The following is a 19,579-nucleotide window of genomic DNA, read 5'->3' as shown; positions in this document are numbered from 1 at the left end:
AGAAGGATGGGTGACGTTTCTGGGTCGAGACCCTTCTTCAGACTGATCTGCAGTTCCTTCCTACACAGAGAGAGCTGGTATTTCGCTGTAGTGAGTGGATTCCAGGAACTAAACCAGCTGTCACCACTGCCTTTGTCCTAAACAACTTCTAAACATAATCCCAACTCAATTCATTCTGCGAATTGGAACACGTGGAAAAGTTGTATTGAGTTTTGTATTTTGAATGCTTGCACTGATCTAGATCACACTGGTCTAACTTGTCCACATACTATCTCTACACAATAGTTCACCATATGGACCCAAGTGTAGTTGGTGACTGGGCTTGTCCAGTCTGTGTAGGAATGAACCTCAGATGCTGGTTTAAACCGAAGATAGACACAAAATGCTGGAGTCACACAGCGGGACGGGCAGCATCTCTGGAGCGAAGGAATGGGTGACGTTTCAGGTCAAGACCCTTCTTCAGAAGGCCTGCCCCGCTGTAGTTACTCCAGCATTTTGTGTCTATCTTGGACTTATCCAGTGTAACTGATGACTGGCAGTGGGTCACTATACTGGTGGTAGTTTGGTTAATTATATTAGTTTTAATCCATATAACTATTATTATTATTATTATTATTATTATTATTATTATCCAAGTCTTGGTTGTCACTGCTCTCCCCTATTCTAGTTAGTTAGTGGGCTGGACTTATAGCACCAACTGCAACAAATTTGATGGCACAGCAGTCAGAGCCGCTAGTTCTCAGCACCAGAGACTCACATTCAATCCTGAGCTCGGAGGTAGACACAAACTGCTGGAGTAACTCAGTGGGACAGGCAGCATCTCTGGAGCGAAGGAATGGGTGACGTTTCGGGTCCAGACCCTACTTCAGAATGGTGATGTCAGGGGAGTGGGCGGGACAGAGATGGAATGTAGTTGGAGACAGTAAGACCGGTGGGAGAACTGTGAAAGGGGAGGGGATGGAGCAAGAGGTGAAAGCAACGGCTATCTGAGGTTAGAGAAGTCAATGTTCATACCGCTGGGGTGTAAACTACCCAAACGCAATATGAGGTGCTGTTCCTCCAATTTGCGAGTTAAAGAGCCACCGGGAGATCAGGTGGGTTAAGACGGAGCGGAGGTGTTCAGCGAAACGATCGCCGAGCCTGCGCTTGGTCTCGCCGATGTACAGAAGTTGACACCTGGAACAGCGGATACAATAGATGAGGTTGGAGGAGGTGCAAATGAACCTCTGCCTCACCTGAAAAGACTGTCGGGGTCCTTGGATGTAGTCGAGGGGGGAGGTAAAGGGACAGGTGTTGCCTCTCCTGCAGTTGCAGGGGAAAGTACCTGGGGAGGGGGTGATTTGGGTGGGATGGGACGAGTTGACCAGGGAGTTGCGGAAAGCAGAAATGGGAGGAGATGGGAAGATGTGGTCAGTAGTGGGATCCCGTTGGAGGTGACAAAAGGGTTGGAGGATTATATGCTGTTCTCAGAGCTCAGAGATGCTGTCTGTGTGGAGTTTGCACTTTCTTCCTGTGAACGTTTTTTCTCCTTCAGTCCAAAGACTGGGTGGTCATGGAGGCGCAACGGTATAGTTGCTGCCTTACAGCGCTTGCAGCGCCGAAGCCCCGGGTTCGATCCTGGCTATGGGTGCTGTCTGTACGGAGTTTATACCTTCTCCCCGTGACCGGGTGGGTTTTCTCCGAGATCTTCGGTTTCCTCCCACACTCCAAAGACGTACAGATATGTAGGTTAATTGGCTCGGTGCATGTGTAAATTGTCCCTAGTGTATGTGTATGATAGTGTTAATGTGCAGGGATCGCTGGTCACTGTGGACTTGGTGGGTTGAAGGGCCTGTTTCAGGGCTGTATCTCTAAACTAAATTAAACTAAAACTAAACATGGCGGTCAGTAGGGTAATTGGCTGATTTAAATTTCCCCCAGTGAGTGTAGGTGAGTGGTAGAATCTATGGGGGGTGGGGGAGTGTTTATGGTAATGTGGGGAGAATATAATTGTGTACAATTAATCTGAATGGGCAGTTGATGTTTGCCGTGCATGGGACCTGTTTTCATGTTTGATGTCTCCATAATTTAACTTCCAATTGCATAGCTCCTTTAATGTAGTGAAATGTTTTCAGATACTATGCAGGAGTTTTAATTTTAACAAAAGAACATTGAGCCACCTGCTTTGAAGAAATGAATGAGAAACATGGAGAGGGCTGAGAAACACAGGGACACAGTTCATGGGTTAGTGACTGAAGGCGTGGTTGCCAATGGTGGAGAGGGCCGGAATTGGCAATGGGAGTGTGGAAGGATTGCATTGCTGGAGGCAGTTACAGGGATAGGGAGGGGCACAGACAGAGAGACGGAGAATTTTAAATTCAAGGCATTACTGGAGCAGGAGTGAGCAATTGGATGAACCTGACAAGACAAGATTAGGAAAATGGGTTGGAGAGGTTTTTATTTAGTTTGAATTTGCTGAGTGCAAGGAGAGAAACTGTTCCCAGCAAACACCAATTTTCCATAGGAAGGAACTGCAAATGCTGGTTTACACCGAAGATAGACAAAAAGTGCTGGAGTAACTCAGCGGGACAGGCAGCATCTCTGGACAGGAGGAATGGGTGACGTTTTGAGTCTGAAGAAGGGTCTCAACCCGAAACGTCATACATTCCCTTCTCTCCAGAGATGCTGCCTGTCCCGCTGAGTTACTCCAGCATTTTGTGTCTATCTTCAATTTTCAGTATACAGTTCCCACAGCTGCCAAGTCGATGGATCAGCAGTGACTATGTTAGAAGTCAAAGCAAGGATGAGTGCTTATTGACGGCAGAGGTACAGTGAACTATGTCTTTCCAGTCACAGTTGGTGATGAATAAAAGTTCTGGCAATTATTTTTATACAGATCTCCACTCTGATCATTAAATTGATTGCTACGTGTCCTCAGTCACCACAGTGATGGTGCATCAAGAATAATTTGTGGCTGTCAACTGCTCTGAAAGGCTTCCTTTATTTCTCGCTCATTCCTCGCTTTCCCTTCTCTCTGCCATTCTTTCTCTCCCTCTTTCTCAAAGCAATGAAGTTAACTCCAGGTCACCTTGAACACCCATGTGGAAGACCAAGCTATTACATACCTTACTCCCATTTTACAGTCCATAACACACGGGCTGTCAAACTCGGCCAACAGGTCATCCAGCTGAAGGTACCGCTCGTCTTCCTTTTGGATCACGCCATGGTAACAGGGCACAAAGGGAGCCAGAAGGTCCGTTTGTAGTTGCTCAAAGCACACCTTCTCGTTTTCACTGTATTTCTTGAGGATCTTCCCACCGTCCCCTGGTTTGAAACTGCCTAAGAGGCAAACAGAGGAAGATATCCTTTTAATAGTCATAGAGTGATACAGCATGGAAACAGGCCCTTCAGCACTGGCCAACAAGTCCTAGCTACATTAGTCCCATCTGCCCGCGTTTGGTCCATATCCCTCCAAACTTGTCCGATCCGTGTACCTGCCTAACTGTTTCTTAAATGTTGGGATAGTCCCGGCCTCAACTACCTCCTCTGACAGCTTGTTCCATACACCCATCACCCTTGGTGAACATGATGCATGTGAGCAATGGAGGTTTCAAGGAGCAAGAACCATCCTACACCTACACAGTAGAGTGGCTGGGAGGTGAATAGGAGAAGTATTAGATGGCATTGAATGTAGAGGCAGGTTATAGACAACATCAGGAGAGGGAGGAGCCCCTTGATACACAAAGAAACCTATGATTTAAAAAAAATATCTTCTGGGCCTCCATTGGGATTAGATCTCAGATGAGATCTATGAAGGTTGGGAAGGAAAGGAGGAAGGTCCAGGCATTTGTAGGCGGTGCCACCAGGCAGGAATATGAGGAGACCCAAGAAGGATCTCGACCCGAAACGTCACCCATTCCTTCTCTCCAGAAATGCTGCCTGTCCCTCTGAGTTACTCCAGCATTTTGTGCCTATGACAGGTTTAGCAGGCACCTCTGGGTCAGGACCATGGAGAGGCAGGGGAGGTTCTTGCTTGATTCAATGAGTGGGAACCCTGCACAAGCATTTCAACTTTGGGAAAGTTAAAGCTGGGGCCACTATTGGTGAAATTTAGACAGACTGTAGCAAACAAGCGGGGGAAGTAGTTTGTGGATTATTTTTGGTCGCTGCAGAAACTTGGCAAAGCTGATGACGTATTAATACTGGGACCCTTTGTCCTCTGCCCTTTATGAAGTTAATCGTCCAAACCACAGAGCGCAGAGAAGTCTGTAAACAGGAAACAATGACCAAAGGGAACAAAACACACTTGATGCGACGTGACATATATGTTAAGAACTCTTCACATGCATATTAAGCCATTACAAAAAAAAAACGCAACGCTAATTTGAATATTTATAATCATTTCTGACACAGTGCACTTTAGTGCAGGTTTCCAAACATTGTGGAAAAAGGGCGGCACGGTGGTGCAGCGGTAGAGTTGCTACCTTACAGTGCTTGTAGCGCCAGAGATCCCGGTTCGATCAGGACTACGGGTGATGTCTGTATGGAGTTTGTACGTTTTCGCCGTGACCACGTGGGTTTTCTCCGAGATCTTCGCTTTCCCCCCACACTCCAAAGACGTACATGTTTGTAGGTTAATTGACTTGGTATGAGTGTAACTTGTCCCTAGTGTGTGTGTAGGATAGTGTTAATGGGCGGGGATCTCTGGTCGGTGCGGACTCGAAGGGCCGAAGGTCCTGTTTCCACACTGTGTCTCTAAACTAAAGTAAAGTAAAGGAACTCAGAGGGAAGTCAGCATCTGTGGAGGGAATGGATCGATGACCTTTCTTCAGACTGATTGGAATTGGGGGAAAAGAGAGTTGGTAGTGTGACAGAGCCTGGCAAGAGACAGATAGATACAGGTGAGGAGGGCTGATTAGCAGATGGCTTGTCCGGGAGATTCAGTAGGTGTTCGGCCAAATGGTCACCAGGTCTACACTCGGTCTTGCCGATGTAGAGTAGGCCACATTATTCATAACAGAGGTGGTGTTAGGGGGATGAAAGTCCATATTCTGCTCCATTTTATGTTCTTCATTATAGGAAATTAAATGATGCCTGTCTGACCTCTCATGTGGATTCTGACCCTATTTTGAAGAATAGTTGCAGATGTTTCCCGTAGTGCTGGTCCAACATTTCTGCCCGATGCAATTATGTTGTGGCAAATGCTTGGCTCAATATGTCAAAACTATTTTGTGGAGCTTGTTGTATGCAAATTGCTTATTGTGTTTTCCTTCAGCAGCAGAAAAAAATTAACTTATAGATGCATGTTGCCTCAAAGGTAAAGTGAATTACCTGAATGGCCAGCCAGTTGAATCCAGGAATACTGTTTCTTGAAGGAGACTTTGAAGGGTGAACAGCGCTCTCTCCATTTAGCTCCTCGCTGGGGTTTGTTCTGTAACACCAAGACAAGAGATTGTTCAATGAAGTTCCCCTGATATGGGATTCAGTGTTGGAGCAATGTAATCAAACATAGGGAACAAGTAATCCAGGAAATGGTGCAGTGACTGAGAGAAAGCATGAGGGCGGGAAGAGGGAGAGAGAGACAAAGAGAGAAAGAGGGAGAAAAACTGGGAAAGACAGAGAGAGGGAGTGGGAGAGATAAGGGAGAGTTGGTGATGTAAGAGAAAGACATAGCGAGATGAGAGAGAGGAAATAGATAATAAAGGGGAGAAAGAGTGGAAAGAGAGAGAGAGAAAGAGAGAGAAAGTTGAGGCTTAGAGTTGGTGAGGAAGTAGGACGGAGACACAAGGAACTGCAAATGCTGAAGTTTTGTGCAGAATACAAAGTGCTGGAGTAACATAGTGAGTCAGGCAGCATCTCTGGAGGACAATGATAGATGATGTTTTGGGTCGGAATCCTTCTTCAGATTCATTGTTATAGGGGGAAGAAAGCGGGAAAGAGGAGGTAGTAGGATAAAGCTTGGCAAGTGATGGGTGGATACAAGTGAGAGGGGCAGGATTTGTTTGGCAGGTGAGTGGACAAAAGTTACACACCGAATGGCAAAGAGGTCAAAAGGAGAAAAAGGGGAGGCAAGAAGACAAGAAGGGTGTCAGATAAGGACTGAAGGATGGAAAATGGGATAGACTGCAGAGAGAGGTTGGAAAATAAAAGGGGAAGAGAGAAAAGGAAAGATGGATGGGGTGGAATAACAAGAGGAGAGTGGATGAGAGAGGAAAGAAAGAACGAGAGAATGAGAGAGAGACAGTTGTATGAGGATATAGAGATTAAAGAGAAGAGATAGAGAGAGAGAGTAGGAGGAGAGAGGGAGAGGGGAGAGAGAGCGAGAGAGGGGGGGAGCAAGCAGGGGGTGTTCAGTCTCTACTCTCTCTTGCTTTCTATTTGGCACATCTCTATCAACGTGCAAACCAGTTCTCACACGTAGTTCCTTTAACATCAAAGCATCGCAAGGCAGTCAATAAACAATAGACAATAGGTGCAGGAGTAGGCCATTCGGCCCTTTGAGCCAGCACCGCCATTCACTGTGATCATGGCTGATCATCCCCAATCAGTACCATGGGAGGACTATTACATAAACAAATGCACAGGTGCGGAGTCTTGCCAGGAGGTGGTCGGGCAAATGATCTGGGGGTCAGATTTTATGTAGCCTCCAAAGAGAAAGAAACAATGGGACATGGGAAGTTTGGGATGGAAGTGCGGAGTATAGAAACCTGGCAGCTTAAGGAGGGCCTTTCATTTAAGACAAGGGTCATGCCAAGAGTGCAGGATAATAGGAACACAATCCCCTCAGGGAGATGTGGGGCCGCGGTGAACATTATAGATGTGGTGCTTTTGACCAGAGTAGGACTTCTTTAGACAGAGGTTGGTGAATCTGTGGAATTATTTGCCATAGAAGGCTGTGGAGGCCAAGCCAATGGATATTGTTTAAAGCAAAGATAGATAGATTGTTGATTAGTACAGGTGTCAGAGGTTATGGGGCAAAAGCAGGAGAATGGGGTTAGGAGGTTGAATGGAAGAGTAGACTTGATGGGCCAAATGGCCTAATTCTGCTCCTATCGCTTATGATCTTATGACTTGAAAGCACGGATATGACAAGGTTAGAAACAGCACAGAATCTGACTGACAAATCCAAGCACTCAGGTGATGGAAAGATGATGAATATAACCTCCAACAACTCCTTCCTCAGAGACTGCTCAACATTTAGCATTTAATTGAGATTGAGTGAATTGGTGGGCAGCTTTTAATTAGGCTAAACAGCACCCAATCAGGAATGAGCGAAATAATCACATTAGCTCTGGCAGATTTTTAAATACAAAAAGTATTACAGTTACCGAGGACATCAAAATCAGTCTTTTATTGGCAACGTGTGGTAAGGTTTGGAATTAATTAATAGGTGGGGTGCAAACACGTGGAAGGTTGATTATGTACAGGAAAATCAAAAAGCTGCAGCAATTCTGAAATAAAAACAGACAATGCTAGATACCTTCAGTTAGTCAAGTAGCATCTATGAGAGTGGTCTTCGATTCTCTTCCCACAGATGCGGACTGACAGTATGATGATGTGTAACTCTGGTTAGACCCCATTTCCTCTCCTCAATTCTGGACAGACATCACACCTTAGGAGAAAATAACTTTCACCTCATTCCTCCTGCTCAGTTTCAGATCATTCCAAACACGTTGAGCAATTTCCTCTCAGACTATGTGGAGGGAGAATTTTAAGTCAACCATCTCTGCATCTGTTTGGCGGCACAGTCGCGCAGCGGCAGTGACCCTGCTTTGAGCGTGGCCTAGTGTGGAGTTTGCACGTTCTCCCTGTGAATGCATGGGTTTCCTCCGGGTGCCCTGGTTTCCCTCCACAACCCAGAGATGTGCGTGTTTATGGGTTAATTAGCCTCAGTTTAAAAAAAAATCCCCTTCATGTGTAAGGAGTGGATGTGAAAGTGGGATAACATGGAACTAGCATGAACGGTGATCGATGGTTGGTGTTGACATGGTAGGCCGAAGGGCCTGGTTCTATGTTGTATCTCTAAAAACTAAAAAAACATTGCCTCCATGTACACATATTTAAGAAATTAGATTCAGCAACTGACTGCACAGAAACAACTATCCCAGACCTAATACTGAATATTAGTAGAAAACTAATTACTGTTTTTGAATGAGATTTTGCTCCTCGCTGCTTCAAAACCCACAGCATAATGCTACTGTGAGCATAGAAACCAGTCCAGCACATTTAATATATTCAATCATTCATGACGTGGCACTGAGCACGGTTTTTGAGGGCTACAACTAATAGAGTTCAGAGACAAACAGGATCTAGACCTTTATACTAGGCCCGAAATTCAAAGAGAAATCAACCCGGTTTTTCGTCGGTCGTGTGATATCTGTTCAGTCTGAACCCAGACCTCCAATGCCACCTGAGCCTCAGTCAGTTTGTTTTTCAGCACCAACTTCCTCCAGACATTTTAAATGCAAATGATGTGGTACTTCAATCACTGAGCTTCACAAATGTCACTCCATTCAAAACAGGAACTTGCAGTGTCTTTGCTACAGAGCGGAGAAATAGCCTGCAATTTGCGACACTGCCTCGGCCAACTCGGTTGCGACTACAGTCGGGAATGATGGGCAACTGTGTAGAAAAGAACTGCAGATGCTGGTTTACACTGAAGATAGAAACAAAGTGCTGGAGTAACTCAGCGGGACAGGCAGCATCTCTGGAGAGAAGGAATTGGTGATGTTTCGGGTAGAGACCCTTCTTCAGACTCTAATGATGGACAACTGTTTGACAGCAGGAAGCAAAGAGACCATTTTCTGCTGAACTTAATCGGGTAATTAGTGGTCTTGCAGATGAGTCTGAAGAAGGGTTTCAACCCGAAACGTCGCCCATTCCTCTCCAGAGATGCTGCCAATCCCGCTGAGTTACTCAAGCATTTTGAGTCTATCTTCGTCTTGCACCCTTGCAGTATATAATGCCTAACCTGGCAAAAATATCTGAAGAAGGGTTTCAACCCGAAACGTCGCCCATTCCTTCCCTCCAGAGATGCTGCCTCACCCGCTGAGTCACTCCAGCATTTTGTCTACCTTCGATTTAAACCAGCATCTGCAGTTCATTCCAACACACTGGCAAAAATATACCAGACTGCTGCTTAATTAACAGCTCATGTCCTGCTGACTGATGAGTATCACAGGATGGTTACAGAGGGAAAAAGACCTGTAAACTCCATCCTAGATCCATAGAAAGCAAGCTCGCTGGACCCAGACACTGGGCCTCTCCCCCAGTGTCTCCCCTTCAAGTACATTTCCAGCTCCCTCTTGAGCACTTGAGACGGGTGTGAGATGTTATGGGGAGAAGGCAGGAGAATGGGGTTAGGTGGGAGAGATAGATCAGCCATGATTGAATAGCGTAGACTTGATGGGCCGAATGGCCTAATTCTACTCCTATTCCTTATGACTTTATGACCTTTCGGTGAATCTACCCCAGGAGTGTGATCTTGATCCATATATCACTCCCAGAAAAAGGGAAAAGATTCTGCACGTGACGTTTGATTCTACTGTTGATTATCTACTCCCTCTGGTTCTTGGCCGTTGTCCCAATGACAACACAGCGCTAGTGCCAGCCCCCACTCACGTTAACTCTGGGAGCCCTGGCAATCAGGGGCAGGAGAAGGAACAGGAACAGGGCCGGGTGTGTGGGCACTGAGTGCCTGTGGACAGGCCCAACATGTGTGGACATTGAGTGCCAAAGAACAGGGCCAGAGGTGCAGACTGAATGACAAGGAAGAGAGAGAGAGAGAGAGGTGCAGCCAGACTGCTCCAGAGTCTGAAGGAGGGTCTTGACCCGAAACGTTGCCCATTCCTTCTATCCAGAGATGCTGCCTGTCCTGCTGGGTTACTCCAGCGTTTTTTGCCTATCTACTACTTTTCTGAATTTATCTTACTGATTTGAACTTGAATGTGCAGGGTAAAATATCTATATTTGCAGATAACGCAAAGTTTGGAAGGGTACTGAACTGAGAGGATAGTGATATAATTAAAGGAGGTGGAGAGAGGCTGGTGGAATGGATTAGATAGGTGGCAGATGGAGTGTAATAGTGAGAGATGTGATGTGCTCAGAAGAATGAGAAGCAACAGCATAAACAGGAGGGCAAGTTTGTAATAGGGATTAGAATAGGGAGAGATGGAAGATACAATTATACTGAAACCAATTAACCTACAAACCTGTACATCTTTGGAGTGTGGGAGAAAACCGGAGAAAACACACGCGGGTCATGGGGAGAACGTACAAACTCCATACAGACAGCACCTGTAGTCGGGTGTGAACCTGAGTCTCTGGCGCTGTAAAGCAGCAACTCTACCGCTGCGCCACCATGCCACCCCTTATGCTGTGTCTACATATCTGCCTCTCCTCTTTGGTACTTTATCTGCATATCCGGACCTGTTCCTGTGCACTGTTGCACATCTGGACTTGTTTGCAAGCACACTATCTGCACACCTGGCCCTGATCCTAAAAGAACGTCCTTTAATTCTGAGGCTATGACCTCCAGTCCTAGACTCTCCCGCTAGTGGAAACATCCTTTCCACATCCACTCTATCCAAGCCTTTCAGTATTCTGTATTTCAATGAGGTCCCCCCCCTAATTCTTCTAAACTCCTGCGAGTGCAGGCCCAGTGCCGACAAACACTCATCATAGGTTAACCTACTGATTCTTGCTTGCCAGCGACCAGCAGGCTACATTGCTGGGATTTAGATGCACCTCATGGAACTAGGTGCATCTGCTGCAGTTACCCCTCACATCAACCCCATTGAAACAAAAGGGATTCCATGCCCACAGAGTACAACCCTGTATCCTGCACACACTTGGTGCCTTCACCCTGCAGCTGTCAGCTGCAATTTTGCTGTCAAGGCAAACCAAAGGGCAGTGTGACATTAGTATAAGTGAATCGGGAACAAGATGGCTGGTGGTGCACTTGTACCACAGCACTCACCGGTGCACTGTATTCTCTGCACTGAACACACATTGTATCACTCAGCGAGTATATGGCACAGACTGCAGATGACTAGAAACATAGAAAGTACGTACAGGAATACGCCATTCGGCCCTTTGAGCCAGCACCGCCATTCAATACGATCATGGCTGATCATCCACAATCAGTACCCTATTCCTGCTTTTTTCGCCTTATCCCTTGATTCTGTTAGCCCTAAGAGTCATATCTACTCTCTCTTGAATACATCCAATGATTGGCCTCCATTGCCTTCTCTGACAGAGATTTCCACATATTCACAACTTTCTGGGTGAAAAAGTTTTCCCTCATCTCAGTCCTAAACTGAACGTAGATTATTATCAATGTAAGCAAAAATTTTAAACGCATGTTCTGAAGGTCATGAGGGACAACAAGTGATAAATAACGTAATGGTAAACCAACATCTGCAGTTCCTTATGTCTCCGAAGTCTATGGCGGGCCCTGTCACAGAAATGGAAGCTGGTGAAAGATACCTGCTGATCTTATTAAATCATTGGGCCATGGTAAAATATGCAACGCCTGGTGTCAGGCTGCATGCTGACGGACGCTTTATAAAGGAGAAGTGATGCAAACATTTCAGAATTGGATGTACCCCAGAGTGAAGCCAAGCCTAGCAAATGTCACAGCTACCATGGAAACATCATGGACAAGAAAGAACAGGGAACATTCATTCCTCCTGTGTCAGAATAGACAGCAAGCCTGAGACAACTACTGAAATTAATGCTGATACAAAATCGGCTTGGTCATAGGAGACAGAGGAAGGTAGTGGAGGCCTGAGGCCAGTGCTGGCTCCTCGGGGCTGGGTCCTCTGATGTTTGTCACCGATCAATTTAAAATATATTAAAGGTGATGTTGTTTTATTGTTTGTTATATTATTGCAAGAGCATGGAAGAGACTATAATGTAGATCTTGTCCTGTGCCACTCATGGATGTACTGGATTTTCTGTACAATGTTGAGAGATACAAGTCAAGGTACACATGGCACCATGTGTCTCGGATCTGAAACCTGGAAATTTAATTAAACTGTGTTCTAGATAAACACGAAAGATCTTAACATTTCTTAAATTGAGACGTGATCTCTTTGCTCTCTCTGGCCAGCCCAGCATGCCTGACTATTTCCTTCATTTAAGTGCTGCTAAGCATACAGGGGCCTGCATTGGCACCAAAACTGTTGACCAAGCCATACACACTAAATGAATGCCAGTCATGCTGGCTCTCTCTGCCACACATGACTGAGCAAACATCGTTGAAGCAAAGCTCTGTGCTTGGGCTAATCTGGAGGAGTTCTGCCCGACTCAGCTGAAGGGCTGCCGAGGCTGAGCTTCCTTCCCCAGCCCCTCCCAGACATCAGAGCAGAAGGAACAGTATAGAAGGCCGTTTGGCCCTTCCAGACTACTGTGCCATTCCACAAGATGAAGAATGGTTTAAGTTTAGGCTTATTATTGTCACGTGTAATGAGGTGCAGTGAAAAGTTTTGTTTTGCATGCTATCCACAGATCAGATATACTCCACGTGGATATGTTCCAAATCAAGTACAATAGAGAATATAAGTACAAATTGCAAAAGGGAATAGGCGCAGTGCAGAATAACGTTCTCAGCATTGTAGCGTATTGAAGCACATCAGTTCCTGGATGGGTGACACAAGCGACTGCAGATGCTGGAATCTTGAGCACTGTTGGGCACAGTGGTGCAGTGGTAAAGTCGCTAGCCAACAGCACCACATACCTGGATTCAATCCTGACCATGGTTAATGTCTGTGCGGAGTATGTAACACTTTTTACCTCTCTTTTGTCCTTGCTATCTGTTCTCCAGGACCCTATGGCAGCAACAGGAAATTGCAGCAGACCCAGGCACAAGTGGATGAGGTTGTGGATATCATGAGAGTAGTATCATGCTATCTGTTCTCACTGCTCTAAGAGGCAATGATCTGAAACGTTAACTCTGTTTCTCTCTCTGCAGATGTTGCCCACTCTACATTCAGATCATGTCATGTTACCTCCACACTCTCTGCTCAGTTACATGCAGTGCCAGTATCTGAGCTTCATCCCTGAGTAGTATTGTCTAACTGCTCCACACATGGTCCATCACCGGTACTAACCTCCCCACCTTCGAAGGGAACTACACGAGGCGCTGCCTCAAAAAAGGCAGCCAAAACCATCTACGATCCACACTATTCCTAGCCATGCTCTCATTTTACTCCAACCAGCTGGAAGAAGGTATAGGAATCTGAAAACCGTGACCATTAGTTCAAGAAGAACTTCTTCTCAGCAACCATTAGGCTCAGGAACATTACAAAATGGTAACCTCAAATATTAACGACTGTCTTTAGCTGCGCTAAGGATATCGCCTTTTTTGGACTAGAATTGGGATAATTCATTTTCAGATGTTAGACTTTAGACTTTAGAGATACAGCATGGAAATAGGCCCTTTAGCCTGAGCCGACCAGTGATTACCCTGTACACCAGCTCTATCCTACACACTGGGGCCAATTTACAATTTACAGAAGCCAATTAACGTGCAAACCTGTGCTTCTTTGGAGTGTGGGAGGAAACCGGAGTACCCGGAAAAACCCACGCGATCACAGGGAGAACGTGCAAACTCCATACAGAAAGCACACGTAGTCAGGGTCGAAGCCAGGTCTATGGTGCTGCAACGCAGCAACTCTATTGCTGCCCCACGGTGTCACCCTACTAAATTATTGAATCTTTGTGTAATATGTATTATCTATATGTATTGTATTTACAGGTCTGCTGCGCTGCTGCAAGTAAGATTTTCTTGATTACTTTTTGTCGGTACACATTACAATTAAACACTCTTAGCTCTTGATAAAGGCTGCAGTTCATACGTAGCTATCTGAAATGTGAGTAAATCACAGGACATTGTACCTTGAGGGCAGATATGACGTGAATTGTGAACTACGCACAAGGCCACCCTCTATGGTTATTGCCTCATTGTGACCACAGCCTTATCGAGCAATATCTTACAGGTGGATAGGCCACAAAAATTAGGAGCAGGAGGAGGACATAGGTGTAGGCCAGCAGGGTGGCACACTGGTTTACTTTAGTTTAGAGATACAGCGCGGAAACAGGTCCTTTGGCATACCGAGTCCACGCCGACCAGCGATCCCTGCACACTAACACTATTCTACACACACCAGGGACAAATTACAAGTTTACCAAGGCCAAATAACCTACAAACATGCATGTCTTTGGAGTGTGGGTAGAAACCGGAGCACCCGGAGAAAACCCATGTGGTCACAGGGCGAACGTACAAACTGGTGCAGCTAGTAGAACCGCTGCCTCATACGTAGCTATCTGAAATGTGAGTAAATCACAGGACATTGTGCCGTGAGGGCAGATATGACATGAATTGTGAACTAGGCACAAGGACACCCTCTATGGTTATCGCCTCATTGAGACCACAGCCTTATCGAGCAATATCTTACAGGTGGATAGGCCTGATAGAATTTCACGTGCAAATTACATTAAGCACATGTCCACTTACAGTGCATTCAGGAACTATTGAACTCATCCTGCGCAACCAGCCCCAGGCTAAATAATCTGCAATCTTACACAGTGGCACAGCAAATAGTTGCCAACTCCCACCTCCAGCAGCCTAGAGTTCGATCTTGACTTGGTGTGGAGTTTGCATGTACCGCCCGTGGATTTGCTCCGGATACTCCAGTCTCATCGCATATCTCAAAGACGTATTTTGATGGGAAAACTGGGCACTGTGGGTTGACCCTAGTGTGTGGGTGGGTGGTGGAGTTTGTGGGGAAGCTGGATGGTGGGAATATAGGAAGAGTTGAAAGAGAATGGTGTGGATGGGTGTTCAATGGCATGGATCGATGGGCTGAAGAGCCTATTTATGTGCTCTCCAACCTATAACCAGTACCATAAACTTACATTCTTTGGAGTATGGGTGTGTGGAACTGGCGCCTGGTTTAATCTCTGATGCATACTGTGTCAGATGAGATTGAACTGTAAAAGCGAGATGCCATCAGGGCAAGAGAAAATTAGCCACATTTTCGGTTAGTAAGTGCTCTGATTGCAGAGCACCAACATAAGAAATATAGATCTGAACTTGCATCAGTAGTAATATCTTCCATTGTCAAACAGCGGTCCAACACTCAGCAAATCACCCTGGCCACATTCTCATTTCACTCCTTCTGGAAGAAGATAAAGGCATTTGAAAATTGTGACCACAAAGTTCAAGCGTAGCTTCCATCATGTTCTTTCTTGTACGTTACACAATGCTAACCTCAACTATGAACTTCTATGGACTGTCTTTGGTTGCACCAAGGACTAAGGGAATTTTGCACTAGTATTGTAGTTATTCATTTATTGTGTTTTTTGTTGTTGTTGTTTATTATTTATTATCTGTGTAAATTGTGTTCACAGGCATGCCATGCTGCTACAAATGAGAATTTCCTTTGTTCTGTTGTTGGTACACATGACAATTAAACACTCTTGACATGAGGCTCGGTGGAGCAGCGGTGGAGGACACCAACGACCACACTTGGCCAGGCCGTTGCCAGGACAACGGGCCTTCATGGTCAGGCCTGTACAACTCTACACCTATGAGAACTGGGGCTTGAAAATGGCGCCAAATCTGGAGACCCAGTCTCAGTGTACTACTGCTACTCTGCACTTGTACTCTGTCTGAGATGGTATCTAAAATACATCTAAGTGCTTATGCACAGTGATACTTGTACTGAACAGTATATACAGAAATGAATTGCACTGTGCATGTGACAAATAGAGTACCATTGACCTTTGACCATTGACCCACCAGTCAAAGCATCTAAGGCTCCTGGGCTTGCTGCACATCATAAGGCGGGAATGAGAAAGAGACAACAACAGAGAGCGTCAGATTTAAAGCCCCCTGTCGTACATTCACTCGCCTTGCTTCCTGCCGCTGTTTGCAGAGCGAGGCCACACTTTCCAGCGTGAACTGGCTGTGGTTCTTGCGGGAACTTTATTATTTCAATGCTCGTAGTGCACAAGCTCCTCCCTTCCTCATGATTATCTGCGAGACAAATTGCCCCAGCCACCTGCACCACGGCTTGAGAGCAGAAACGCTGAGGCCTTTAAATAATGTGCACAACGGGTTCAGAAGCAGATACACTGTATAGTTAGTTGGCTTCTTAATCAGTGAGGCGCCAGGAATTGTACTGCATAGAATGATACAGAACGTGCAGCACAAGAATGAACCGTCCAGCCATCTACCCAGGTTTATGCATCTAATCCTATTACCGTAATCCTTCTAGAGCTTCCGCCCAATATATATTCATCCCCTTCAGTGTCACTGTGGTATTTACCTCAACCGCCCGTGTGGCAGCAAGTTCCACATTCTCACCACTCTCTGGGTAAAGTGGTTTATCCAGAACTCCATGCTGGACATTTGTTTTACAGTTGCTATCTTATATTCACGACTGGTTCCAGCAAACAATCCCCCACCCCGTGTCCCAGCACCGTCCCTACATATCTGTATGCGCCTGTGACTCGAAATGTATCCGCTAAGTGAATTTCAGTCAGAACCCAAAATATGCATTTTGAAATATTCATCTAAAGCTCTTTTGTAAAGAGATACTGCAGGGAAACATGTCCCTTTTCCCACCGTCCACACTGACCATCAACGCCTATTCACACTAATCCTAAACTAATCTATTCCAATATTATTCTCTACATATTATTATCAATTATTCACAACTTACCTACACACTCGGAATAATTGATTGTGGTCAATGAAATTACCATCCCCCGGGTCTTTAGATGTGCGGGGAAACTGGAGCACCCGGAGTAAACCCAAGTGGTCACAACTGAGTAAAAGCCATTAGGATAGGGTTTTAGACTTTAAACTTTAGAGACACAGAAAACAGGCCCTTCGCCTCACCGAGTCTGTGCTGACCAGCAATCACCCCGTACGCTAGCACTATCCTACACACTAGGGCCAATGTACAATTTACAGAAGCCAATTAACCTACAAACCTGTACGTCTTCGAGTGTGGGAGAAAACCGGAGCACCCGGGGAAAACCCACGTGGTCACAAGGAGAACGTACAAACTCCGTACAGACAGTAACCATTGTCGGGATCGAACCTGGATCTCTCACGTTGTAAGGCAACAGCTCTACCACTGCGGCACTGTGCTGTCTCTATTGATGGCTTGGTCAGAATGTTTGGACCAAGAGTGTCCTAAAGGTAGAGAGACATCCGTGGAGGGAATTCTCTTCCTTCTCAGCAGGTATAATCAAGTACATGGGGGCACTGCAAACAAGAGCAGGAATAGGCCATTCAAGTCTTCCACCATTCAAAATTATGAAGGCTCTCCCAGTCTTCTCCCCTTATCCCATGAACCCTTTAGCATTACGAAATATATCTACCTCCTTCTTAAATATATTCAGTGGCTCGGTCTCACAGCCCTCCTGTGGTTGAAAATTCTGCAGTTCCACTATCCACTATCCTCTGAGTGGAGACATTTCTCCTGATCTTGGTTCTAGATGGTTTACCTCAGGACTGACCACCCAACACACATTTGGGCAAGTGGATGAGAACTTGAGAACTGACGTCACGACAGGAACTAAGGCACAAAGTGCTGGAGTAATTTAGTGGGTCTGGCAGCATCTCTGGAGAACATGGATTGGTGACGTTTCGGGTCGGGACCCTACTTCAGACTGGAGAGATGCTGCCTGACCCGCTGAGTTACTCCAGCACATTGTGTCTTTTTATTGTGAATCAGCATCTGCAGTTCCTCTTGTGCCCACAGGAATTGAGAGTCTAGTGCTCAGTAGGTTAGCAACCATATTGAACAAGACAAAGGGGTGGCACAGTGGCAGATTTGCTGCCTTGCAACGCCAGAGATCTGGGTTCAATCCTGACCACGGATGCTGTCTGTACGGAGTTTGTGCGTTCTCCCTGCGCCCTGCATGGGTTTTCTCCAGGAACTTCTGGTTCCTCCAACACTCCAAAGATGTACAGTTTTGTAGGTTAATAGGCATCGGTAAAATAGTAAATTGTCCCTAGTGTGTGTCGGATAGTGTTAGTGTGCGGGGATCACTGGTCAGTGTGGACTCTGTGAGCCGAAGGGGCTGTTTCCGCACTATATCTCTGAATTAAAATGGAGCAACAATCTAACACTCAAAATTAATTGCCAACAATTTACAACTTGGGCGAAACTAGTGACTAGTTAAGCCTGTCCTGTATGGGGGAAAGTAATTTAGAGCTGAGAACGGAGAGAATTCCTTCACCCAGAGGGTGGTGAGCTTGTCAGAAGAAAAGGCAGTTGAGGCCAAGTCACTAAATATATTCAAGGAGGAGGTAGATGCATTTCTTAATGATAAAGGGATTGCAAGGGGAGAAGACAGCAACAGTGAACCGATGTGGATGATCAGCCATTATCACGTTTGATGATTGAGCAATGCTTCAGTGTATCTGCCCCCAGGTTCATGTACCCTGCGGAGAATGAAGAGAATTCCTTCCGTAAATCTCTCCCATCCTTAGACCAAGCCTTCGAGTCCTCTCCTAATGTCTTTGCCTCAGCTTTTGTCCAGTCATGCCCCATCAAAGCATGGAGTGATTGATACTTGCGACCAATGATGATGACTTTTCTAATTAAATTGTGGAGGAAAATTTGCATTTTGAATTATTTTCCTGGTGGCTTTTTTTTGCACAAATTTAATTGCATATTTTCAAATGTCAAATCTTATATTAAGTAGCAAAATCAGATTGTGTTTTAGAATGTGACATTTGAAAAATTTGCATTTGTCAAGATATTAAAATTGTTAATCTGCTGCAGTTCCGTCAACAAAACCAAAATCTCTTTATCTCAACAAGTGATCACACTGTCAAACCACCAGCTATGCACAACCCAATGTCAAATCAATAAATACAACTTTAAAATAAATACTTTCTCTCTTTTTCTCACGATCAGGCTGTTTATTTACAAAATCTATTTCAAAGATGCCTGTTAAAGCTATTAAACTTAAAAATGGAAGTCTCATTCTTCTTCAATCGTTAGCGGAAGAGCACTTTAGTGATGAAGCACGAAAGGTTACGGAATTTCACGTGCAAATTACATTAAGCACATGTCCACATACAGTGACTTTTGCCATGGTTTAACAAACTGGAAAACACCCCTCCTACAACAACCTCTCGTCTGAAGACGGGTTCTGCCCCGAAACGTCACCTATTCCTTGTCTCCAGAGATGCTGCCTGACCTGAGGAGTTACTCCAGCGTTTTGTGTCGATCCCCTACTACAAAGTTGGCCATGTTCCCAAAGCATTGGACTGAAAATTGAATTGGTGCTGGATATGGCTTGCATTTGGAATTGCTTAATCCATTGTTCTGAGTTGATCAATGTTAAGAGGAAACTATAAACCAAACAGGTCAGTGGCGAACAGTAAACATCATATGGAGCCACTTTAAGTGACTATATATGGCCATTGGAAGAATGGTGCTCCAGACTGTATTACCGCTGTAAGTCAAATGCTTGACATGTTGATGTAGCCATTGAGACGGATAGCACTGATGCATTTAGAGAGAAAAATTGGATGCAGGTGAAAAGAATAGATTGATATTCTGGTGAA

At 45.4% G+C, this 19,579-nt stretch overlaps 1 protein-coding gene across 1 annotated transcript in view; it reads right to left on the bottom strand.

The window, feature by feature from the left end:
• itpka (inositol-trisphosphate 3-kinase A) overlaps window positions 1-19,579 on the bottom strand; it is a 69,068-nt gene that overhangs the window by 21,984 nt on the left and 27,505 nt on the right. The window contains exons 2-3 of the mRNA XM_055640867.1: window positions 5,311-5,410; window positions 3,105-3,318 (exon numbers count right to left, since the gene is read on the bottom strand). Of these exons, the coding sequence (XP_055496842.1) occupies window positions 3,105-3,318; window positions 5,311-5,410 (314 nt within the window). The remainder of the gene's footprint in view (window positions 1-3,104; window positions 3,319-5,310; window positions 5,411-19,579) is intronic.

The sequence above is a fragment of the Leucoraja erinacea genome, chromosome 9 (genome assembly GCF_028641065.1).
Source record: "Leucoraja erinacea ecotype New England chromosome 9, Leri_hhj_1, whole genome shotgun sequence".
In the NCBI taxonomy this organism is placed as follows: domain Eukaryota; kingdom Metazoa; phylum Chordata; class Chondrichthyes; order Rajiformes; family Rajidae; genus Leucoraja; species Leucoraja erinaceus.
Note: the sequence above shows the minus strand (reverse complement) of the source record. Positions and strands in the feature narration are given on the sequence as shown.